The 25,597-nt window shown below is 35.0% G+C and overlaps 3 protein-coding genes and 1 non-coding gene across 4 annotated transcripts; 3 read left to right on the top strand and 1 right to left on the bottom strand.

The window, feature by feature from the left end:
* Positions 1 to 3,169: 3,169 nt before the first annotated feature.
* LOC113780707 (putative receptor-like protein kinase At3g47110) lies at positions 3,170 to 4,591 on the top strand. The gene has a single exon (XM_027326487.1). The coding sequence runs from the start codon at positions 3,170 to 3,172 to the stop codon at positions 4,589 to 4,591; it is 1,422 nt and encodes a 473-aa protein (XP_027182288.1).
* Positions 4,592 to 16,951: 12,360 nt separating this feature from the next.
* LOC113780706 (LRR receptor-like serine/threonine-protein kinase EFR) lies at positions 16,952 to 18,476 on the top strand. The gene is made up of 3 exons (XM_027326486.1): positions 16,952 to 18,065; positions 18,213 to 18,292; positions 18,411 to 18,476. The coding sequence occupies exons 1-3, from the start codon at positions 16,952 to 16,954 to the stop codon at positions 18,474 to 18,476; spliced, it is 1,260 nt and encodes a 419-aa protein (XP_027182287.1).
* Positions 18,477 to 18,595: 119 nt separating this feature from the next.
* LOC113780705 (receptor kinase-like protein Xa21) lies at positions 18,596 to 20,228 on the top strand (the record flags this gene model as incomplete). The annotated part of the gene is made up of 2 exons (XM_027326485.1): positions 18,596 to 19,694; positions 19,948 to 20,228. Coding segments are annotated over exons 1-2 (1,344 nt in total), but the record flags the coding sequence as incomplete, so codon positions are not given.
* Positions 20,229 to 25,490: 5,262 nt separating this feature from the next.
* Positions 25,491 to 25,597, bottom strand: LOC113781785. Its single transcript, XR_003469690.1, has one exon. It is a non-coding gene; the product is annotated as a small nucleolar RNA R71 (small nucleolar RNA).

Below are 25,597 nucleotides of genomic sequence, written 5' to 3'. Positions count from 1 at the left end.
TTTCATGCTAAATTCACACTTTATACATGTGTTAGACACTTGTGTCCTTAACTTTTAAACATCAAATTAAAACTTTTTATAGTAATATCTTTTCTAAAGAAAAATATTCACACCCTAATCTTTATTGTGACTTTTATATAGAAATTCCTATTTTTTTAACATATCTTTTATATAGAAAACAATTTCTTATACTACAGGGGCGAGGCGAAAGACCAATGATACGATAACAGGTGATTATCACTTCTCGTGTAAGAAACTTGCGAAAATTTGTTCATTAGCTTGCCAAGTTACTTTTCAGGTCAATAGGAATTGTTTGGTCCTTCCTAACAAGTCGTTGAGTGAAGTGGACAAGTCATTTAGCAGACTCGCTGTCATAGACATGAAAGAATAACAAATTGTGGGCCACGAATATAGAAATTGTGAGAGTATTCGGATTGGTTAATATTGACGAAGTAAATGAGGGGTTAGAAAAACTTTGAGAAAAGTCACTCTAATTGAATATTTTCTGTATGTTAAAAAATTGTGGATAGAGAAATTTCTTTCTCACTTCTCCCATACATACACATTGAGATTCTTAACTGAAGTAGAAAGAAAGGCGAAAGACCAAAACAAAGCAAAACGGACACAATGTCATACCAAAGTATTTGTTAGAGTGTAATTTATTTCAACAAAATCCAGTGCCTTGTTGAAATAATGCTTAGGGTACGCAAGGAACAAAAAAATAAAGTAAAATGAAATAATAAAAATATCAACTCTGTCAAAATAGAGTCCACCTACAAAGAAGTCACTTCAAATCACAACATTTATAAACGATAAATACAAACATGAAAATTCCTAAAATTAAGAAGGTGGGTGGATTATCCATTAATTTGTTTCTATTTGAAACCTTTTCTTTCTTGTTCATCTTCGTGGTATTTACACCAACAGACTCAAGTCTTCTAATCCTTGTAGAAAAGACATGCAATGTACTAAAATACAAGCTTAAAATTATGGACTTAAAAAGTAAGTCAACAGCAACTATTTGATCCTTTCTAACAAGTTTTTGAGTGAAGTGGAGACTATTTTTTGAGTAACTTTTTTTTTTTAGACATTATTTGTTTTGAGTGGTACAAAATATTAGAATTGACTAATGTTTTTAGGGACAAGTAGACAAATTAACAGAAAGATGATATTAGAGGGTGAAGGTCAAAATAACTATACCTTAAGGGGATTTACTGCAATTAACTCTTAAGGGTATCAATATCTTTTTGACATTTTCGTTACCCAATGTTAGAGTTGACTAACAATTTACTCATAAAATGAGGAACAAATAACGTTAGAGCGTAAAGTGCAAAAGTGGTTAAACCTTGAGGGAAGTTTTTGTGATTAACCCTTTATTATATGATCGACAATCTCGCATGTTAGTCAACAATAATTATTCAAAAAATATTTCTCTCATTATCCCAACAGACCATATTGCTTGAAAACCATGGTCCTGATTTAGCATCTAGCAATCAAATGAGGAAATTATATGGACGCAAAATCGTTAACCACAAAAATATCGACCTGAGTGCATGAAATACGATGAATTATCTAATCTGAACAGCTGAGTAGCTTTTTAACTCATGATCACTTTTGTCATTAACAGCTAAGGATCTCCGATACCGGAAAATGCTTCATCAACAGTACACAATGAATATTTGCACTAATCATGATCATGATGAATATTCAATGTATTTCAAATTTTTATTGAGAAAGAATTTGTGCACGAGGAAGAAAGATGATCGAGCAAATTCTTTCCGTTTCATTAAAGATCTTGGGACCGCCAAATTGTTTCATCTCTCATGTTTTGAAAAAAAAAAAAAACCTTTTCTTGTCTATCACACATTCTAAAATGAAGCAAATTTAATATTTTTTTTAGGGATAACATTGGAACATTACTTTAATATTTTTTTTTTCTAAATCTAGCAGACACCAGATATGCACATATTACATTAAGTCAACATTAAAAAAAAGGAAAAACTAAAAATTATAACATAAAAAACAAACCCTTCTTTTTGAAAAAAAATAAAATTTTTTGAGAAAATGGCATTAAAACAACATAAAAAAGGGAAAAATTGGGAACAGATTAAACAGAACTCAACTAAGCCAACCGAGAGATTCTTGTGATTTGTGTTAATTGGGAAGATCACGTACTCCACACAAATGAAGGCTTCCTGTTAATCATCATCTCTGGTATATGATCACATCAATCCCAGCTTTCACGGTTTGAAAAGTTTTAGTCAAGGTCGATATGCGTAAATTGCAATTTGGTGGAAGCTTACTGAACATTTCTGTATTAAGTTCCGACAACGGGGTTTAGCTCCAAGAATATACCAAGAAAATTAAGTCCCATTAGTTCCAATTGTGTGGGCTATATACAAGATTCTATAACAGCCCAAAACATTGTTCCCAATCCATAGAAACTTTTATCTTTCAATCATCAGTTTGTTGCAAATTAATCCACCTTTGCCTTCACAGCTCATCGAAATTCCAAATACCATGTGGGGATTTCGCTCATCAACATTAGCAAACATTTTTCTCCTACTCTCAGTTGCCATGAGCTTTTCAGTAAAACATGTTTCAGCTGCAAAACAATTCCAAAATGAGACTGATCGCCTCGCTCTGCTTGAGTTCAAGAATCAGATACATGACGATCCGCTTGGAGTCCTGAAGTCCTGGAACCATTCACAACACCATTGTCAGTGGGAAGGAGTCACATGTAGTACTCGACATCAAAGGGTCATCGCCTTGACTCTAAGGCATAAGCAGTTGTCTGGAACTATTTCTCCTCATGTCGGAAATCTAAGCTTCATGAGGTTCATCCAACTTGGGGAGAATAAATTCCATGGTGGGATTCCCCAAGAATTCGGTCGCCTCTTCAGGCTAAGAGTCTTGAACTTGTCAAGTAATGCACTCGGTGGAAAAATCCCTGCAAACCTGAGCTACTGCACAGAGCTGATAAATATTAGCCTATCGGGGAACAAGCTAGAAGGGAATTGATCAGCTGAGCAATTTGAAGAAGCGTGAAAATTTTTATCTTCGCACAAACAATTTGACAGGAGAGATTCCCTCCTCCATTGGTAACTTATCGTCATTGACTGGACTCGCTTTCGACTTTAACAATCTGGAGGGAAATCTGCCCATGGAGATGGGGCTCTTAAAAAGGTTTGCTCGATTAGCAGCTGCAGAAAATAAACTATCTGGTATAATCCCTGCCTCCATCTTTAATAGTTCAGCCATTACTGTCATTTCAGTGGGCGGCAATTCCTTTCATGGCAGTCTCCCAACCAACATAGGTCTCACCCTACCAAATCTGGAAGGATTATATCTTGGGACAAACGAGTTCTACGGAAACTTTCCCACTTCAATCACCAATGCTTCTGGGCTCAAGATACTTGATCTTCCCTATAATAAGTTCGCAGGCCAAATTCCAACTAATTTAGGAGATCTGACAAATCTTCAAGAATTAAATCTTGGTGATAATTTCTTCGGGAATAATTCTACCCAAGACTTGGACTTTATTGCATCATTGACCAACTGCAGTAATCTAAGAATTCTTTCCTTGAGTTACAATAATTTTGGAGGTAATATACCTAGAGTCATGGCCAATCTCTCAAATCAACTCACACAACTATTCCTGGGGGAAAATCAACTGTCAGGAACCATTCCAGAAGGGTTTGGAAATTTTGTCAACCTATATAGCCTTGGCCTTGAAGAAAACTCTCTTTCAGGGGTCATTCCAAGAGATTTTGGCAAATTACAAAATTTGCAATTTCTAAGTCTATACCAAAATAATTTGTTCGGACAGATAGTCCCTAGCCTATGTAACGCCACCACTCTATACCTTATGGACTTATCATTTAACCAGTTTGAAGGGGGCAATATATTTGACAATGTTCTTATAAACTGTCAAAATTTGCAATATCTGGATATATCTCAAAACAACTTCACTGGAATTATACCACCACATTTTCTGGAGACGCACTCATCACTGATTGCAATGGTATTAAGTGAAAATTCTTTCACTGGTTCTCTGCCTCCTGAAGTTGGAAAGCTTGTACATTTGGTGAATTTCTCGGTTTCCCACAACCAACTTGCTGGAGCTATACCCATCTCACTTGCTGACTGTTCAGATCTGGAGAATCTTTATATGGATGCCAATTTTTTCCAAGGAACAATTCCACCAAATTTGGCTTCTTTGAAGAGCATCCAGCAATTAGACCTTTCAAGTAATAACTTGACTGGTCCAATACCCAGAGAACTTGAGAAGCTTCAGTTTTTGAGCTACTTAAATCTTTCCTACAACGACATTGAGGGCGAGATACCAAACACTGGAGTTTTCAGCAATGCGAGTCAAATATCACTGATTGGCAATAACAAACTCTGTGGAGGCATTCCAGAATTGGAGTTCCCACCTTGCCCAGTGATTAAGGGGAAAAACAGAGGAAAGCTGAAGGTTGTCATATTGCTGTCCATTGTTTTACCAGCAACGCTTCTGGTTCTCGGTGCATTGTTGTTATATTTCTTGGTATATCAAAGGAGAAAGAAGAATGGTGGCAGGATTCTCTAGCATGCCCCCAAGAATCGATGAGCTCTTACGGCTTTCTTACCATGAACTTCTTCGTGCAACTTCTGGATTTTCTCCAGAAAACTTAATTGGTTCAGGAAATTTTGGAGCTGTCTACAAAGGAAGGCTAGAAAAACATGGCAACAAGCTTGTAGCAGTTAAAGTTCTTGATCTTCAAAAGAACGGAGCTTAGAAAAGTTTTAAGGCCGAGTGCAAAGCACTGAGAAATATTCGCCATAGAAACCTCGTTTCTATCCTGAGTTATTGCTCCAGTATTGATTCCAACCTCTAGTCTATGAGTTCATGGCAACAAGACAACTCAAGAAGTCTTAATCTTCTTCAGAAGCTAAATATTGCAAATTGATGTGGCTTCAGCATTGCAATATCTTCACGACCACTGTGAAGCTGAGATTGTTCACTGTGATCTAAAACCAAGTAACATTCTTCTTGACAATGATCTTGCTGCTCATGTGGGTGATTTTGGATTGGCAAGGCTTCTCCCAAAACCCATCAACACTTCTTCCGAGCAAAGAACCAGCAGTACCATTGCCATAAAAGGATCAATCGGTTATGCAGCTCCAGGTAACTATAATTTACAACCTTTTTATGGGCAAGATGTAACTTAATTGTGCACAGAAATATCGAACTTTTGGGACATTTAATTCTTTTTAATTTTTTTTATTATAATTACTATGAGATCTCTAATCACTGATGCATAGTAGCTAATTTTAATTAAGTCATTTTGCTATAAAAGAAGGTCCATTATGCCCAAATCTAACATTTGATTAATTTTAATCACTTAGTTTTTTTTTATAGTTTTTCTTTTACTACCTAATAATAATATGTCTAGAAACAAAATCTCAAAGTATGGAATGGGTCTTGCGGCATCAACTCAAGGGGATGTCTACAGCTACGGCATTCTTTTGCTATAGATGATTACAGGAAGGAGGCCAACAGATGATGTATTTGTGGGTGATCTTGATCTACATAACTATGTTAATGGGAATTTGCATGAACGAGTTCCTGAGATCGTGGACCCGTTTCTTCTTTCTGAAGGAAGAGATGAAAACAGAAATATGACTCCTGGAGAGGAAACTATTAATGGTGGAAGAGAGATTGATTGCATTATTTCCCTATTGAAAATTGGACTCAAGTGCTCTGCAAGATTACCAAATGATAGGATGCATATGAATGAAGTTGTCAGAAAATTACATCTCATTAAGGATGTTTTCCTTGGTGTCAGGGTGCATCAAGAAAATTTTGAAGCTTAATAGCCACAGGTATACTCGAGAATTTAATACAGCCCACAAGTTGAAGTCCATTTTTTCTATATTAGGTAAAGAATTTTATTCTAGACATAGGCTTGCAAGCTAACTCGTTCTACCAGTCAAAATCTATTCCAGTCCAAAAAAAGAGAAAAAAAAAATCAAAAGCTATCCGTCGTGCTCACAAGCATGGAAAAAGATGGCTTCTCATACTAATGCATGACTTCTTGATTTGCAGCTGCTTACAGGTTTGAATCTCCAAGCTGAAGTTGTTAATTGGGAGAGCTAATGAAGAAGACACCTTTGGCTTTTTATTTGAAAAAAAAATAAATGGATGATTCAAACATATTCCTATAGTCTTTCTTTATAAGAATTAGATGTTCTGGGAGGCAGTCAATTGGCTCAATTCTGCTTGAACATCTTAATGCTTCCCTTATTACCATATCCATATATTGCTCAATTAAATCACCTTACCTCTTAAAACTATGGATCTAGCCATGGTGGGGCTCATACTTTTATGCCATATCTTGATGATTTTGAATGTAAAATGTTAGTAGGGCCTAGTAAGTAACCTATGCAATATCGGGTTGAAAGAAAAGTTAAAAAAGGAAGTGAAGAGGAAGGAGAAATTAAAAAAAAAAGATAAACTGTTAAATAATTGGAGGAATTGCCAAGAAAAAAAAATCAGAAGGGAAAACGATTTTTGACTGAACAATTTATCTATGTGCAAGTCGCGTCCTCTGGCTCTGGCAGCCCAACTTAGGGTCAAAATTCGGGAGAAGCACAAATTGGGTAAGGTATCAATTGGGAACATTCTACCCTTGTAGTGACAACAGACTCCATTATTAGCAGGGAAAAAGGAAAGCGAAAAAGTGCACAGGGGCCAAAGTGTAATATTTTGAGAAAGCTTAGTTTTTTTTTTTTTTTGAGGGAATGTTTTGATAAAATTAGTTTATGAAGCAAAGTGAAATACCAACTTATATGAAGGTGCACTTTGTTGCTTTGATAATATCATTAAGTATTAATCTTTTCTACACTGTTAACGTATACATTTACGAGTTTAGAGACATGCCAGGTTGTCTCAGTTTGAATTTAAATATCAAACTTTGCAAGTATCTAAAACCTTGGAGGGAAAAGAGTTATAATGGTCCTCCAATTCTTTTTCAGGTAAAGTTTTGACCCTCCAATAATTAAATATAAAGATTTGGCCATCGATCTAACAAAATAGCATATTAGTGACCATTCTGTCAAATCCAGCAGTTAATTATGACGGGAAGTATCATCTCGTGAGACGCACGACCAAATATGAAGGGCATTATAGTCTCTAAAGGATGGTTTACCAAGCAAAGAGAGAGTAAAAAGGTAGCTTCTTTTCTTACCTTAAGTTAGAGCAACAAAAATCTCCATCCAACAAAAAGTTGTATTGGCTCGGTCATAGCAGATTAGCTGAGTCCGTTGGGAAGCATTTTGTTTCTACTGCTTTCTTTCGATTGGCTGCTGAATGCAAAGCAGAGGTATTATTTCCTTTTCAGTCTTTTTTTTTTAATTAGTAGAGGTACTTTTAGACCTTCCATCAATTGCTGCTACAAAGATTTTAGTCTGTTGTCTAAATTCTCAAAAGTAATACTAAACAAGAAGAGGAAAAATGATAATTGAAAATTGAATTGCAATTATCTCCTAGATTGTGTGCAGTGGAATGAAAGAGTGCTGAAGTGGTTGTTTTTAAATATTTGTCCTTAGCCATTTCGAAACACTAGAGTTGAGCTGAAGAAATATTTGGGGCGACACGAGTACTTATCTGGAGAAAAAAAGTGGAAAGATTTGTCTATTAGCTATGGATTAATGAAGGAGGAAAGCAACTTATGCCACAATAACAAGGAGGAAGAGGCAATTGAAGGCCACAATAGCAAGGAGGAAGAGGCAATTGAAGACAGTGGCCACCCCGGAAACACTCGAGATGAACAAGAGAAGCAAATCATGGAACCAGTCACTGGAGAGCCTGGGAATGAATGAGGGAGTCTCACTTGTCTAATGAAATGCTTAGCATTTTGTTGTGAAGAGAAGTTTTTTACCTTTTAGATATTGAAAAATCAGATGATTTGCACTAGGGTTTTACAGCAAAGGGGGTGGAAATTGTTGGAGGGAAAATTGTTGGTGAAACTGTTTTTACTCTGTCTTGGCAAACAAACTATAATGCCCTTCATATTTGGCGCGCGTTTCACGAGATAATGCTTCCCGTCATAGTTAACTACTTGATTTGATAGAAGGGCCACTAATATGCTATTTTTTTAGATCGAGGGTCAAAACTTTATCTGAGAAAGAGTTGGAGGGCCATTGGGACTCTTTTCCCAACCTTGTAACCTATATACCGGCAATGATTTATTCATTAAATAATCTCATTTTCAGCTTGTCAGTTTGAATTTAAATATCAAATTTTACAAGTATATAATCTCATTTTCAGCTTGTTTGAAATGACATCGTTATTTTAGTTCTTACTTGTGTTAATTCCACTTTGCACTTATTACTCCCGCTGCCATTTGCATCCTTAAACTACACTTGGCCCTCTAAACTATAAATTCCTGCCACTTTTTTTTTTTTTAGTGTAAACAGGAGGATTCGAACCCAAAACCTCTTGCTTACACTCCCTCCCCCCGTACCACCCAACCCTCCTCCCTCCTGCCACTTAAATACAATTCTTCATGGAATGCTCAAAATTAACAGAATAATTCCGTTAACTTATCATTTTAACTAAAATTAACCAGATGTATTGGGACATAAATGTCAATTCAGTAACCCTTAAAACCTCTTAAAAATTAAACAAATTTTCTTTTTCTTTCTTCGTTCTTACATTTTTTTCATTTCCTTTTCTACTACCAGACAGAAGGTACCACCATCGCCAACAGCATACAATCAATAGTTTAGCCAAGTCTAACACCAGAATCGATAACATGCATATCTCTCCATCATTGAAAACCAATATCCACATAATCATCCGCTGCAAAACGAATCCAAAGGAAATTAAAGACCATCCATGCTCCCAAAAATGCTTCGATCTCACACTCAACATTACCCACAATTAATACAACCCTCCCTTCATATCTAGCGGCACCTCTGCTTCCAATTTCCACTTTCAATTTACAGCAGAAAGTCCAAATATTCTGGAAACCCCACAAAACCATGGTTAGACCAGACAATCTTTTAATCACCCCATATTTAAACCCCTATATCCCAAAAAAAAAATCCCAACTAAAAGAATTATTCTCAACCAAAACAACAACGATGGTACCAATGTTGAAGAACAAGAGACATTTGCGGTCAATGTAAAAATTGATGACAATCGGGTGTGATATGAAAAAAAAATCATTTTTTCGTGACTACATCTGACTTTTAGAATTCCTCGACTAATTTTTTTTTTTTTTTTTTGTTTAACCAATTTCATGGGTAATCTAGGTTTGAAAATTCCAGCATCATTAGATCGGTTTCGTGTTTGTCATTTGAAATTCTCGGTACCCTTGAACCTTAGTGGCAACAACTTTTCATCTCTGCAAGTTGTATACCATAAAACTAGCCCAAAAAACACTATTCTGTAGTAGTACTAAAGTTTAAAATGCTTTCCTTTAGAGTCTAGATCTATACTGACTGGCAAGACACTGCTTGCTTGCGACTTAGATTTCAACAAATTAGAATTTTTTGTAAATCTTTTGGAGATTAAAAATTGAGTTAGAAAGGTGAGAGAGTTAGATTGTTGAGTGGATTGATGAGGAATAGAAGTAGGAGAAGGGATCATAAAATTAAGATGAATAAGAATAAGTAGATGAAGGTACAACAAAAGAATCTCATTGGATTGAGAGGTTTTTTTTTTTTTTGGGTCTCATGAATTTACATTTTTGTCCCCAAAAAATTTTGTTTCATTTCAGTTACACTCATAAAGTTATCGGGATGTGATAATTATTATTCTAGTAGTATCAGTTTTCTTTCGCATTCCGTCAAGAATTGTATTGAAGTGGGACGAAATTTATAATTTAGGGAGTAGAGTGCTTTATTTTTAAAATTGAAGTTTAAAGGGTGCAAAATGAAATTAACCTTTCTTGCTCCCCTTCGCTCTTGCTTTCCTGCATACCCAGCTTAACTCATCTTGCTAGTATAATAATCCTAGCATCCAACTCTCCCTCATATTTCTTCAACTATATATTAACCAATCTCAACTCCGCTCCGGCGGTCCTTTTTGGACGGAAACCTAGTTGTTTACCGAAGCTGTATGTATGCATCAATACCTGTTAATCTCTCCATAGATTATCCATGGAAGACAAAGAAACAGAGTTCCTCTGTAAACTCACAGCAAACCATCTCTTTTTAGCCCAATTCGGGTGCCTATGAATGAGAAAGCAAGAAAATTAGATCTACTCAAAGATCTGGCATTTGCTTCAAATCAGATCACGGGGTGGGATCCTGTTCTGAGAAGTAAGGAAAATTTTCCTTACTAAATTTGATGCCAGATATGGTTTGCTTCGAGCCAGATCTCAGAACCGAACTCACTTTCGAGAATTGAGAAGTTTCTTTTTGATTTGATTTGACTTTGGAGTTTGGACTTACGGTCAGATCCTTGTTAACGGTTAAAATTCATTAAAATTTTACCACCAAATGATGCCTCAACTTTAGACAATGTTTCTGATCACTTGCGCTTCTTATGTAAACACCTATTCACATGAAACAGAACTTTGAAAATTTATTTGATCATTGACTATAAGATACAATTCTTGAATCATAACAATTCTAGCTGTGCAAGATCATGTAAAGGATTAATTTACTGCAGAAAATCATTATTCACATTTTAGAATATTTTAAAATTACGCTTTATTGTTCTAATCGGTCTGTTATATTAGTGTATATTATAGACAAATAAACTTTGTCTTATCCTGAAAGATATTTATCATTTGCAATTGATAGATTGTCGATATATGTGCAATAATAAAAATAAATCTAGTTGTCAGTTAAAATAATCAAAACCCGATTCTAAGTACTGGAGCAGGGACTCTAGATGTGCAATGTGTTACTTGATTCACCATGTTCCCGAAGAGTTTGCTTAATCCGATATACCAGAATGAGATTGCTTATTCACATGGAATTATTGATTTGTATTAAAGGGCAAGTAAGGTCGTCTCCTCAAGGACTAGGGATATTTGTCTCTTTTGAAATCCAAAGTAACACGGGGATGTTTTTGTATAAAAGATGACAATTAAAACAGTTCAACTAAAAACAAATAGTTAACTAAAAATTAAATAACAATTTACTAAAATCAGATTAATAATAACTAAAGGTCTAACCAAGAAATAACTTCAACAATGGTTCACCTAATTGATCATCGATGCAAAGGTAATTCCAATTATTTACTAATAAATATGTTATAACTGCCAAACAAACGATGACAGTCAACCCCTCCTTACTGTGTCGGTGATTAAGGTACGTCCGTTAATCACTGCCCTAATTGAAAATTAATTTTAGGTACGCCCGTAAGATTTAATTCCCCAATTGGCTTACGTTAGAGGAGCTCTATTCTAATCAAATAATGCACTATCAGGGTTATTTTTTATTAGCCTGTGTATTTTTCTGACACAAACCCAATCATGTCAATTGTCACTATTTCAGAACAATTAAACAATTTCAGATTTAATGCCCCAATTGACAATAGATTACTAAATGAATTCACTATTCAGATCCAAGATAATCAATTAATTTAACAATCGTAAGCACTGTAATTGGAGAATATGCAAATACCAATAAATAAGAGGAATAAATAAAATCTCCATCGTTCCTTGACTAGATAAAGAAATTTAGTTCATCTCTGATGAGAAAAGCCCACACAAAGTTGTAGAATCAGTTGCAGCCATTGTCTCCGTAATTGAGAGGAAAAAAACGATGGAATAAGAACAATGCCGAAAAAACTCCCAGTCAAAAGATGACTCCCTGTTTTTCTACCCTCGTGCAATGTTTTAAAAACCGGACCGTTAATCGAACCGGTGAAGTGAAAGGGTCGAGGTTCAACCGGTCGGACCGGTTCAACCTCGGTTCAATAAATTTTTTAAAAAATAATTTATATAAATATATATGTGCACAAAATAAGACATGTAATGGATAATTTAATACTTTATATGATGAAAAGTTTACTATTTTTGAATAATTTGGATTTTTAAAAATAAATTTTTTAAATTATAAGTTAAAACAAATAAATTTCATCTCAATTTCAATTATATCTACCAAAAAAATCTTAAATATAATCCAAAAATATCACAATATTTGAAATTATACAAAATTCATGTCTATGAGAATTTAGACATTGTGAACTTAAATTTTAATTTACATTTTGGAATTTAAATTTACAATTTAAAAAAGGAAGTTTGGAGTTCGAAGAAAATCAAGAGAATTGAAAATAGAAATGCAAATTTGATAAGAAACAAAAAATGAGATAAAAGTGAGTGGTTGTGATATTAAATAAATTGGGTTAAAGAAAAATAATTCTTTTTTAACTTTTTTAAATTTAATGGACAAAAACAAAATTAAAATATGGAAGAAAACATCAATAAATAAAAAATAAAGAGGTTTGATTAAAAAAATGAGTGGCAAAAGAAAAGATGATAGAGAGAGAGTGTGTGTGTGTGTGTGTGTTGAAGATTAAAAAGAAAGAGTCATGAAAGGATGATATTTTATAAAAAAAAATGGAACAAAAGAAATATGAGTGTTTGTTTTATATAAATAAGTTATCAAAAAAAACTAATAAGATGTGATAGTGCAACGGTTACTACATTGGTCTTCTATTACAAAGGTCTTGAGTTCGAATCTTAATAACAACATTTTGCAAAAAAAAAAAAAAGGAAAACTCAAAAACCGGAAATAACCGGTTCAGATACGGTTCAGCGGTTTCGCGGTCTGACCGGTTTTTGACCGGTTTCTTGACAAAGTCAAACCTGGCATTGAACCGGACCGGAGCCATGGCCGGTTCGCGGTTCGACCGGTCGAACCGGCCGGTCCGGTCCGGTTTTCAAAACACTGCCCTCGTGTCCAACATACGTGGACTCCTAGCCACTAAAGGACAAAATTGTCCAAAGCCAAAAGAAGTCAAAATTGACGGCTACTTCTTCTCACAACATTCCATAGACATAAAAAGTAAGTCAACAGCACTGTTTGGTCCGTGCTAACAAGTAGTCAAGTGAAGTGGACAAGTCATTTAGCAACTCACTGTCATACACATGAAAGAATAATGGCCTCGTTTGATAAGTTGATTTTTTGGGTGTTTATTTAAAATTTTACTATAATTTATTATAAAAATTATAGAAAAATTTTTAAAATGTATAAATTTTTGGATATTTTAAAGTATATGCTTTAAAAATTTTGAAATTTTTTTTGGCATTACTGTAATTAAAGTTTTTAAAAACTTATAGTAGACAAATTTGACAAAAAATTTGCTTGCCAAACAAGGCCTAATTGTGGGCCATGAATATAGAAATTGTGAGAGCAATCAGATTGGTTAATATTGACGAAGTAAATTAGGGGTTGGAAGAACTTTCAGAAAAGTCTAAGAGGGTCACTCTAATTGAATATTTTCTGTATGTTAAAAATTGTCGATAGAGAAATTTCTTTGTTACTTCTCCCATACATACACATTGAGATTCTTAACTGAAGTAGAAAGAAAAGCGAAAGACCAAAACAAAGCAAAACGGACAATAATGTCATCCCAAAGTACTTGTTAAGAGTGTAATTTATTTCAACAAAATCCAGTGCCTTGGGTATGGAAGAAACAAAATAATAAAATAGAATAAATGAAAAAATTTATACTCCTTCTCGTCATATCGTGAGTCTTGGATAATTTAAAGTGTTAACTCAATCCATTTTATTGCATTTCAAATAATAAGCTATATAAGTTAATGCCAATAATTGTAAAGGCTACAAAAATAAAACATCGTTCGAGTTACGGTGACAGATAAACCAAGATGACAATCTCCGGTATAAGAATAACAACTAGTTGACTGGAGGAGGAGGAGGAGGAGGAGGAGGAGGAAGCAGGGGGGGTTTGGGTGGCTGGGTCTCACACAAGGCGTGATGCTGCCCAGGTTGTTTAACTCGTGAAATGTACAAGGATTGGTGGAAAGTTGGTTAATGATATGGTTAAACGCATTAGCCACTGATGCAAGGGGAGAGCCTGTAAAGGAATTGATGTGCAGTTGCAGAATTTCTGCAAATTATTGAAAATCATGCGTGAAAACAATCCAAGAAAACTAACTAGAAGTATCAAAATCTCACCACTCATGCTACGAACAAAATTGGAATGATAGATTAATATGAAAGTTCTGGCAAAGTTTTATCCCAAAAGCTTTATAAACATCCACTGATAACTATTACATATTAAATAATACAAGACACAAAGTGCCCAGAAAATATTCAATATCTCGGGAACTTGAATGAATATCCTAGGATCATACTAGCGAGGATTATCAGTATGATGGGTACTTCTAGAAAACATTTATTATAGGGTTAATCACAAAAGGGGTATAGTCATTTTTGCGGGAAATAACATTATTTTTTTTCACTTTATCTCTTAAACTGTTGGTCAATTCTAATATTGTATGGTGATGATGTCAAAACGATACTTATACTTCAAAGAGTTAACTACGGTAAATTCGCTCAAAGTATAGTTCGTTTTACACTTTATTTTCTAACATCATTTTTTTTACCGATTTGTTTGTTTATTGCTAAAATCATTAGTGAACTCTAATGTTTGATAGCACTTAGGACAATTAATATCTAAAAAATCTATATTCCTAATATAATAATAATAAAATAATATTTATATATATGGTCCTAATTAAATTTTATTCTACAATTGCACTTTTTTTTAAGACTAAGGAAAATATCTCGCTAATATGACTTAATAACGGGAAAAAAACAAAAATGTTATTAAAAATTAAAATATGAAAATATTTTTAAAAGTCTAAAAATGACTGGAATATTACCAATTTCTCTTTGAAAATATGCATGCAGCTAAGTTTTTCTTTTAGCAGCTAGATTTTTTTATATGGTGTTTTACATTTTTTTATTAGTAAAACTAAGAAAAGTGAGCAAAATTTTTAGAGTTGTTCTTTTAATATACCTTGCTTAGATGCAATTAAAATTTAGGATAAATTATATATAATCGCCCTATGATTTCATCTATTGCCACATGACCCTCTAATATTTCAAAATATCCATTTCACCCCTATAATTTTATATAAAGTGGAAACTTGACCGAAAATAGCCTGTGTAATGTCGTTAACTAAAATACCAGTAGTGCTCTCATTAAATTAATGCTAAATCAATCGATCGCTTAACTACCTTGTATAACAGTATATGAAACCATGTGGATAAATACAAAAGTCATAGGGGATAAAGTGAATATCTATACAAAATATAAGGGTGTTATATGGAGATTAAGATTTTATCACACGCACTTTTAGAGCGCGTTTGGTATAAATGCCAGAACTGATTGTATATTCTATCCATTTTTCAATTTACATAAAATCATGGGAAAGTTATGTGACTATTTTGAAACCTTAGGGGGGTCACCTGGCATTGTGTAAAATTACAAGAGGGTTATAAGTAATTTACCCTAAAATTTATTTGGATTGCTAAATTTTTCTAAAAGTTTTTTTTTTTTTTTTTTTTTTGCATTTGAACACCTTTTTCCAATCACTTTAATTTTCAACCACTTTTTTATCTCACAAATGTCAAATTGCAAAAATGATTTTATTCTAAAAAATTTTCCAATTAATCTCCAATCCAAGCAAACCCATCTATAGATCGTTAATAATGTTTTTATAATTTAGTTTTGTCCTAATATGTTTTTCCTTATCATGTGAGACGAGCGAGATATTTTTCTTTTTCTAAAATATATGTAATTACGGGGATAAAATTTAACAAGATCTATATCCATAAATATATAATAATTTTTATTATTATATTAGGGATATTAATTTTTTTAGACATTATTTGTTTTGAGTGGTACAAAATATTAGAATTGACTAATGATTTAGGGACAAGTAGACAAATTAAGAGAAAAGTAGTCAGTTAATGGATTCTGGAAATTATATGGATGCAAAATGGTTAACCACAAAAATATCGACCTGAGTGCATGAAATACGATGAATATATCTAATCTGAACAGCTGAGTGACTTTTAACTCATGAGCACTTTGTCCTTAATAGGAGAATAGAAGTTCCCGTGGCAAAGGATCTTCTGTACCTGAAAATGATTGATCAACAGTACACAATGAATAATTGCACTAATCACGATCATAATGAATATTCAATGAATTTCTAATTGTTTAATGAGAAAGAATTTGTGCATGAGGAAGAAAGATGATCCAGCAGCAGCGGACCATGTGTTACCATATGCTACCTTAAATGATAGTCTTCACCAAGTATTTTTCCGTTTCATTAAAAATCTTGGGACCACCAAATTGTTTCATCTCTCATGTTTAAAAAAAAAAAAAAACTTTTTCTTGTCTATCACACATTCTAAAATGAAGCAAATTAGCTTCAGGATGACAATCTGATATAGATTTTAGGGATAGCATCGGAACATTACTTTAAATTTTTTTTTTTCTAAATCTAGCAGACACCTGATATGCACATATGACATTAACTCATTAAGTCAACATAAAAAAAGAAAAGAAAAAACTAAAAATTATAACATAAAAACAAACCCTTCTTTTTAAAAAAAATTATTTTTTTTTTTTTGAGAAAATGGCATTAAAACAACATAAAAAGGGAAAAATTGGGAATAGATTAAACAGAACTCACCCAAGCCAACTGACAGATTCTTGTGATTTGTGTTAATTGGGAAGATCCACACAAATGAAGGCTTCCTGTTAATCATCATCTCTGGTAGATGATCACATTAATCCCAGCTTTCACGGTTTGAAAAGTATTAGTCTCTGGTCGATATGCGTAAATTGTAAGTTTGTGGAAGCTTACTGAACATTGCAAAACATTGTTCCCATTCGGCAGAAACTTTTATCATCCAATCATCAATTTGTTGCAAATTATTCCATCTTCGCATCCAACAGCTCATGGAAGTTCCCAATACCATGTGGGGATTTCGCTCATCATCAACATTAGCGAACATATTTCTCCTTCTCTTAGTTGCCATGATCTTTTCAGTAAGCCATGTTTCAGCTTCTAAACAATTTAAAAATGAAACTGATCGTCTTGCTCTGCTTGAATTCAAGAAGCAGATATATGATGACCCGTCTGGATTGCTGAACTCCTGGAACCATTCACAACACCATTGCCGGTGGGAAGGAGTCACTTGTGGTGCTCGACATCAAAGAGTGATAGCCTTGATTCTGAGGCATAAGCAGTTGTCTGGAACCATATCTCCTCATGTCGGAAATCTAAGCTTCATGAGGTTCATCCAACTTGGGGAGAATCAATTCCATGGTGAGATTCCCCAAGATTTCGGTCGCCTCTTCAGGCTGAGAGTCTTGAACCTGTCAATTAATGCACTGAATGGAAAAATCCCAGCAAACCTGAGCTACTGCTCAGAGTTGATAAATATTAGCCTAGCCAGGAACAAGCTTGAAGGGAAGATTCCAGTCGATCATCTGAGCAATTTGAAGATGCTTGAGATTTTTTATCTTCGCAAGAACAATCTGACAGGAGAGATTCCCTCCTCCATTGGTAACTTATCATCGCTGACTCAACTTACTTTCGACTTTAACAACCTGGAGGGAAATCTGCCCATGGAGATGGGGCTCTTAAAAAGGTTTGCTGGATTAGGAGCTGCAGAAAATAATCTATCTGGTATAATCCCTGCCTCCATCTTTAATAGTTCAGCCATTACTGTTATTTCAGTGGCCGGCAATTCCTTTCATGGCAATCTCCCAACCAACATAGGTCACACCCTACCAAATCTGCAAAAATTATATCTTGGGGGAAACAAGTTCTATGGAAACTTTCCGACTTCAATCACCAATGCTTCTGGGCTTGAGGGACTTGATCTTCCTGATAATCAGTTTGCAGGCCAAATTCCAACTAATTTTGGAGATCTGACAAATCTTCAATTACTAAATCTTGAAGGAAACCTCTTCGGCGGTAATTCTAACGGAGACTTGGACTTTATTGCATCATTGACCAACTGCAGTGATCTAAGCGTTTTTTCATTGAGTGCCAATAATTTTGGAGGTAATATACCTAAAGTCATGGCCAATCTCTCAAATCAACTCACAAAACTATTCCTGGGGGGAAATCAACTGTCAGGAACCATTCCAGAAGGGTTCGGAAATTTTGTCAACCTATATCTCCTTGGCCTTGAATTAAACTCTTTTTCAGGGGTCATTCCAAGAGATTTTGGCAAATTACAAAATTTGCAATTGGTGCGTCTAGACAATAATCAATTTTCAGGACAGATAGTATCTACCCTATGTAATGCTACCGCTCTATACTATCTGGACTTATCATTTAACCAGTTTGAAGGGGGCAATATATTTGACAATGTTCTTATGAACTGTCAAAATTTGCAATATCTAGATATATCTCAAAACAACTTCACTGGAATTATATCACCACATTTTCTGCAGACGCACTCATCACTGATGCATTTGTACTTAGGTGAAAATTCGTTTAGGGGTCCTCTGCCTCCTGAAGTTGGAAAGCTTATACATTTGGTGGATTTCAATGTTTCCCACAACCAATTTTCCGGAGATATACCCATATCACTTGCTGACTGTTCAGATCTGGAGAATCTTTTTATGCAATCCAATTTTTTCCAAGGAACAATTCCACCAAATTTGGCTTCTTTGAAGAGCATCCAGCAATTAGACCTTTCAAGTAATAACTTGACTGGTCCAATACCAAAAGAACTTGAGAAGCTTCGCTATTTGAGATACTTAAACCTTTCCTATAACGACATCGAGGGTGAGATACCGAACACTGGAGTCTTCAGTATTGCAAGTCAAATATCATTGACTGGCAACAACAAACTCTGTGGAGGCATTCCAGAATTGGAGTTCCCACCTTGCCCAGTGATCAAGGGGAAAAACAGAGGAAAGCTGAAGGTTGTCATATTGCTGTCCATTGTTTTACCAGCAACGCTTCTGGTTCTCGGTGTATTGTTGTTATATTTCTTGGTACATCGAAAAAGAGAAAGAAGAATGGTGACAGGATTCTCTAGCATGCCTACAAGAGTCAATAAGCTCTTGCGAATTTCTTACCATGAACTTCTTCGTGCAACTTCTGGATTTTCTCCAGAAAACTTAATTGGTTCAGGAAATTTTGGAGCTGTCTACAAAGGAAGGCTAGAAAAACATGGCAACAAGCTTGTAGCAGTTAAAGTTCTTGATCTTCGAAAGAATGGAGCTTCGAAAAGTTTTAAGGCGGAGTGCAAAGTATTGAGAAATATTCGCCATAGAAACCTCGTTTCTGTCGTGAGTTATTGCTCCAGTATTGATTCCAAGGGTGATGAATTCAAAGCTCTAGTCTATGAGTTCATGGAAAATGGAAATCTGGACTTGTGGCTGCATCCTTCAGAGACAACTGATCAGGCAACAAGCTCAAGAAGTCTTAATCTTCTTCAGAAGCTAAATATTGCAATTGATGTGGCTTCTGCATTGCAGTATCTTCAGAACCACTGCGAAGCTGAGATTGTTCACTGTGATCTAAAACCAAGTAACATTCTTCTTGACAATGATCTTGTTGCTCATGTGGGTGATTTTGGATTGGCAAGGCTTCTCCCGAAACCCGTCAACACTTCTTCCGAGCAAGAAGGCAGCAGTACTATTGCCATAAAAGGATCAATCGGTTATGCAGCTCCAGGTAACACAAATTTTTACGGTCAAGAATTTACTTAATTGTGCGCAGAAATATAGAACTTTGTGACATTTAATTCTTTTTAATTTTTTTATTATAATCACCGATGCATAGTAGCTAATTTTAATTAAAGTCATTTTGTTCTAAAAGGAGGTCCATTATGCCCCAATCTAACATTTGATTAATTTTAATCACTTATTTCTTTTATATAGTTTTTCTTTACTACCCAATAATAATATGTCTCGAAACAAAATCTCAGAGTATGGAATGGGTCTTGCGGCAACAACTCAGGGGGATGTCTACAGCTATGGTATTCTTTTGTTAGAGATGATTACAGGAAGGAGGCCAACAGATGATACATTCGTGGGTGATCTTGATCTACATAACTATGTTAATGGGGCTTTGCATGAACGAGTTTCTGAGATAGTGGACCAGTTGCTTTTTCTTGAAGGAGATGAAAACAGAAATATGACTCCTGGAGGGAAAAATAGCAATGGTGGGAAAGAGATGGACTGCATTATTTCCCTGCTGAAAATTGGACTTATGTGCTCTGCAAGATTACCAAATGGTAGGATGCATATGAATGAAGTTGTCAGAAAATTACATCTCATTAAGGATGTTTTCCTTGGTGTCAGGGTGCATCAAGAAAACCTTGAAGCTTAATATCTACAGGTATACACAAGAATTTAACACAGCCCCCAAGTTGAAGTCCATATTTTCTATATTAGGTAAAGAATTTTATTCTTGACCTAGGCTTGCAAGCTAACTCGTTCTACCAGTCAAAATCTATTCCAATCCAAACCCAAAAAAAAAAAAAAAAAGAAAGGCAAAATCTATGTGTTGTGCTTACAAGCATGGAAAAAGATGGCTTCTCATACTAATGCATGAATTCTTGATTTGCAGCTGGTTACAGGTCCGAATCTCCAAGCTGAAGTTGTTAATGGGGTGAGCTAATGAAGAAGACACCTTTGGCTTTTTATTTGAAAATAAAAATAAATGGATGATTCAAACATATTCCTATAGTCTTTCTTTATAAGAATTAGATGTTCTTGGTTCAATTCTGCTTGAACATCTTAATGCTTCCATATTGTGCTTGGATCTTGTGCTTGCATAAAATACAATACATTAAACTGACAATGCATAGTCTTGCTCCCATTTTCTTTGAATTTTGATTTTGCTACTATATGAAATTTCAGTTACCATGAGAACAACATAAGGTGATAAAAGGTGAGGATCAATTGTACTTATCACTTTAACAGAATGCTCAAAATTTTAACATACTTCATGGAATGCTCAAAATTAACAGAATAATTCCGTTAACTAAAATTAACCAGATGTATTGGGACAAAAATGTCAATTCAAAAACCCTTAAAAACCATTAAAAATCAAACAAATTTTCTTTTTCTTCCTTCGTTCTTACATTTTTGGAGATTAAAAATTGAGTTGGAAAGGTGAGAGAGTTAGATTATTGGGTGGGCTGATGAGGAGTAGAACAAGGAGAAGGGATCATTAAATTAAGATGAACAAGAACGAGCAGACAAAGGTACAACAAAAGACTCGTCATTGGATTGAGAGGATTTTTTTTGTTTTTTTGGGTCTCATGAATTTACATTTTTATCCCCAAAAAATTTTGTTTCATTTCAGTTACACTCATAGGTTAACGGAATGTGATAATTATTATTCTAGTAGTATCAGTTTTCTTTCGCGTTCCGTCTAAGAATTGCATTGAAATGGGACGAAATTTATAATTCAGGGAGTAGAGTGTTTCATTTCTAAAATTGAAGTTTAAAGGGTGCAAAATGAAATTAACCCTTCTTGCTCCCCTTCGTTCTTGCTTTCCTGCATCCCCAGCTTAACTCATCTTTGCTAGTATAATAATCCCAGCATCCAACTCTCCCCCTCATATTTCTTCAACTATATATTAACCGATCTCAACTCCGCTCCGGCGGTCCTTTTTGGACGGAAACCTAGACGTTTACCGAAGCTGTATGTATGCATCAATACCGGTTAATCTCTCCATAGATTATCCATGGAAGACAAAGAAACAGAGTTCCTCTGTAAACTCACAGCAAACCATCTCTTTTTAGCCCAATTCGAGCCACTTCGGGCGACTTTACGTAGTCTCAGAGTCCGAAGCCCGGAGCTTGCCGGATCAATTTGGCAAACAATTGTAGCCAAAGGTGGCCGCTTCGACTCAGTGCTCTGGTCTCACCAAAATTTTGCAAACAATTTTGGAAAATGCAGAGGTTTTTGATGTATTGTGAGGGAATATTGAGAAACAGCTGGGTATGATTCAGAAGGATGATTCAGGGATGGCAATTACATTGAGGACGGGAGGGAAACGAATGGAGGTGGAGGATAGGGTGTTTAGGTTGGTGCAAAGATGTGTCCAGATTGTGCTTTTAGATGCTATGAAGGAATTATTGGACAAGAATGAGCTGGATGGGGTGGTTTCTCATTTATTTGGATTTTGGTGTGGAGGACATGGACTACCGGTATGTGCAAAGATTTTTTTTTTTTTTAATAATGTTGTAATCTTTATTTTCCTTTAATGTTTTATCGAGATTAATTGGAGTCTATGCTGGTGATTTTTGGTTGAATATGATTTTGATTGAAAATCAGAAGTAGAAAGTGGAATTTTGTTGGCTCTTTCGTTTGTATCCTGACCTTGTCCAGTGAACCAGAATTGGCATGCATGGAAAAAACTCACTCACCAAAAGGGCTTATGTTTGCCTTCATTGCAGGGTTATTACCATCATCATCATCATCATCATCATCGGGGAAAAGGGTCATAACCTCTTTTTAAAATACATCAAAATTCTGAAAAAAAAACCTGTCTAGCAGTGATACATTACTTGGAAAATTTTCTGCTTTGAGTTTACTGCAGAATGCGGAGTTGTTTGCTAAATGAGAATGAGCTTATGATTTAGCAGATAATTAATGCATATTTCAAGATTTAAAACAGTAGGATTTTGACTACAAACTGACCCTCTATTTATTGATGAACACCAAATTGTCTCTCATGTTTTGAAAAAAAAAAAAAAACCTTTTCTTGTCTGTCACACATTCTAAAATGAAGCAAATTAGCTTCAGGATGACAATCTGATATAGATTTTAGGGATAACATTGGAACATTACTTTAATTTTTTTCTAAATCTAGAAGACACCTAATATGCGCATGACATTAAGTCAACATAAAAAAAAAAGAAAAAACTAAAAATTATAACATAAAAAACAAACCCTTCTTTTTAAAAAAATAAAATTTTTTTTGAGAAAATGGCATTAAAACAACATAAAAAAGGGAAAAATTGGGAATAGATTAAACAGAACTCACCTAAGCCAACCGACAGATTCTAGCACAAATGAAGGTTTCCTGTTAATCATCATCTCTGGTAGATGATCACATTAATCCCAGCTTTGAAAAGTATTAGTTATGGTCGATATGCGTAAATTGCAAGTTGGTGGAAGCTTACTGACCATATCTCTATTAAGTTCTGACAACGAGGTTTAGCTCATTTTCCGCAGAAATATACCAAGAAAATTAGTTCCAATTGTGTGGGCTATACACAAGATTCTATAACAGCTCAAACATTATTGTTCCCATTCTGATAAGGTGTTAATTGTTAGTAATTTTATTATTAATTTTTCCCTGTTTCCATGCCAAATATTATTTTAATTGTCAACATATACTTATATTTGGCATCTGGACTCAATTTCAGGAAGTGGAGCAGAAAAGAGAGATTTTCTTACAACAAATACTCCACACGTGGGAAGTTTCTAAAGAACATACAAGCTAGGTTCCACGGGTGTATTTGTGCTGGAATTGATGATTACAGTGGACTCCTCCGTTTTGATAATTGCAGAGGAATTGATGATTGTGCTGGAATTAATTGGAATGATGTTTTCTTTCATTATCTAACGGGGACCACGTAGAAAGTCTGTCCTTATGGTGGGAGATGTACTCATTAGCCAAGATGTTGGCTTTGATGATTGTAGCTTTTCCAATTGCTCCCTACGTAGAGTAGTGGGCTCAAGGAGAAAAGACTATGAAAAAGCTATGAAGACTAAAGGCTTGCCTTATATATATCGAACGATGGCAGAAGACGAGAGGCTAGTGAGTTGTAGTTTTCTTTCAAAATAAGCTCCGTAGGAGGATAGAGGAGTTTGTAGTTTTTCTCTCCGAGGGATGTTCCAGAGGAGAGAATAGGGAGTTGTTTTGGTTTGTTGAATTCTATTGTGCAATTTTCTTATTTTCTTCCGAGAGCTTTGTTATTCACTCTCTCAATTATCGAAGAAAGATGATGTCTTTAAATTCAATTGAATTGTGTGAAGATTTTCGTATGAGGCGTGGCTAATTTTCTCATCTAGTCAAGGATCAACGCGAAGACGCAGTCCCAAATATCTGTGAGATCTAATTAATTTTACGTGTTCCTTAATTTGTTAATATTTGCATGTTTTCTATTTTAATTTCCATGGGATTATTTTGTTAATTGGATATCAAGGGCCCGATGTGCAATTTGACTTATTAATCTCTTGTCAAATTAATCAATTAAATCTGTAATTATTTAGTTGGTTAATATTAGTGACAACTAGTATTTTCACATACTAGGGGGACATACAATCTGATTTAAATAACCCTTGTAGCGTGTTATTAATTTGGGTTAGGCTTTTCTAATTTTTAATGCAATTAGGAAATTAATTCCTACGGTCGTACCTAGGAGTATTTCCTGGTTAGAGGTAATCAACGGTCGTACCTTGGTTATCAATAAATTAAGGAAAAGCTGGTCGTTAGAGTTTATCGGCGACTATAACTAGCCTATTAATAAAATTAAGTGAACCTTCTTTGCATCAATGATCGGATGAATGGACTGTGTCTGCGTAGTTGTATCCTTGGCTAGAATTTTTTATCAGTTATTTAATTGCTATTTATAATTGTATTAATTAATTAATTATTTTTGGTTAATTATTTTTAGTTAAATTGTTTAATTATTTATTTTATATTTCATCCTGATAAAAATCCCCCGTGTCTCGAATTTAAAAAGAATCAAATTTTTTTCAGTCCCTGTGGATTCGACCCTGCTTACTACTATACACAGAAAATTTATTTTTCTTAAGCAGGTATTTATTATTGCACAGGCACGACTCCTGTCAATTTTTGGCGCCGTTGCCGGGGACTGGCGTTAATCATTTGTTTCTTTTTTAAGTTCATTTTTTTTTCTGGTATTTTTCTAGTTTATGCCTCGCTCTTCTCGTACAGGCGAATTAATTTTCGACCCTGAAGTAGAGAAGACCGCGCGTAGAACGAGAAAAGCAACCAGGCGGCTCAGGGAGGAGCAATACGATATTGCACCTCAGGAACTTGATCCAGAGGTTGAGCCGACAAATTTGTCTGGTGACAATTCAAGTGATTCAGACCAAGAGGAAGTCACTATGGCAAATGCACGAACACTAAGGGAGTTGGCTGCTCCTGATTTAAATCAGCAGCCCTTGTGCATTACTTTTCCACATTTAAATGATGACACCCCCTTTGAACTAAAATCTGGTCTAATTCATCTCTTGCCATCTTTTCATGGTCTACCAGGTGAGGAGCCCTACAAGCACTTGCAAGAGTTTGACGTCGTTTGCAACAGTATGAAGCCTCCGGGAATTACAGAAGAGCAAATAAAGATGAGGGCTTTCCCCTTCTCTTTGAAGGATTCCGCAAAAGACTGACTCTACTACCTACCGCCTGGTAGTATCACCACGTGGGACCAACTGAAGAAAAAATTCTTGGACAAGTACTTTCCGGCATCTCGAGCTGCAAGCCTAAGGAAGGAGATATGTGGTATCAAACAACACCCAAGCGAATCTCTCTATGAGTACTGGGAGAGATTTAAGAAACTGTGCACCAAATGCCCTCAGCATCAGAT

Source organism: Coffea eugenioides, chromosome 8, assembly GCF_003713205.1.
Source record: "Coffea eugenioides isolate CCC68of chromosome 8, Ceug_1.0, whole genome shotgun sequence".
Lineage (NCBI taxonomy): Eukaryota > Viridiplantae > Streptophyta > Magnoliopsida > Gentianales > Rubiaceae > Coffea > Coffea eugenioides.
Note: the sequence above shows the minus strand (reverse complement) of the source record. Positions and strands in the feature narration are given on the sequence as shown.

Bases quoted from the DNA above. Each gene is read 5' to 3' on its own strand.
- LOC113780707 (XM_027326487.1), top strand. From the start codon at position 3,170: ATGGGGCTCTTAAAAAGGTTTGCTCGATTAGCAGCTGCAGAAAATAAA.
- LOC113780706 (XM_027326486.1), top strand. From the start codon at position 16,952: ATGGAAGTTCCCAATACCATGTGGGGATTTCGCTCATCATCAACATTA. The intron at 18,066-18,212 runs GTAATATACCTA...ACTCTTTTTCAG, and splicing joins GAGTGCCAATAATTTTGGAG to GGGTCATTCCAAGAGATTTT. The intron at 18,293-18,410 runs GTATCTACCCTA...TGCAATATCTAG, and splicing joins ATCAATTTTCAGGACAGATA to ATATATCTCAAAACAACTTC.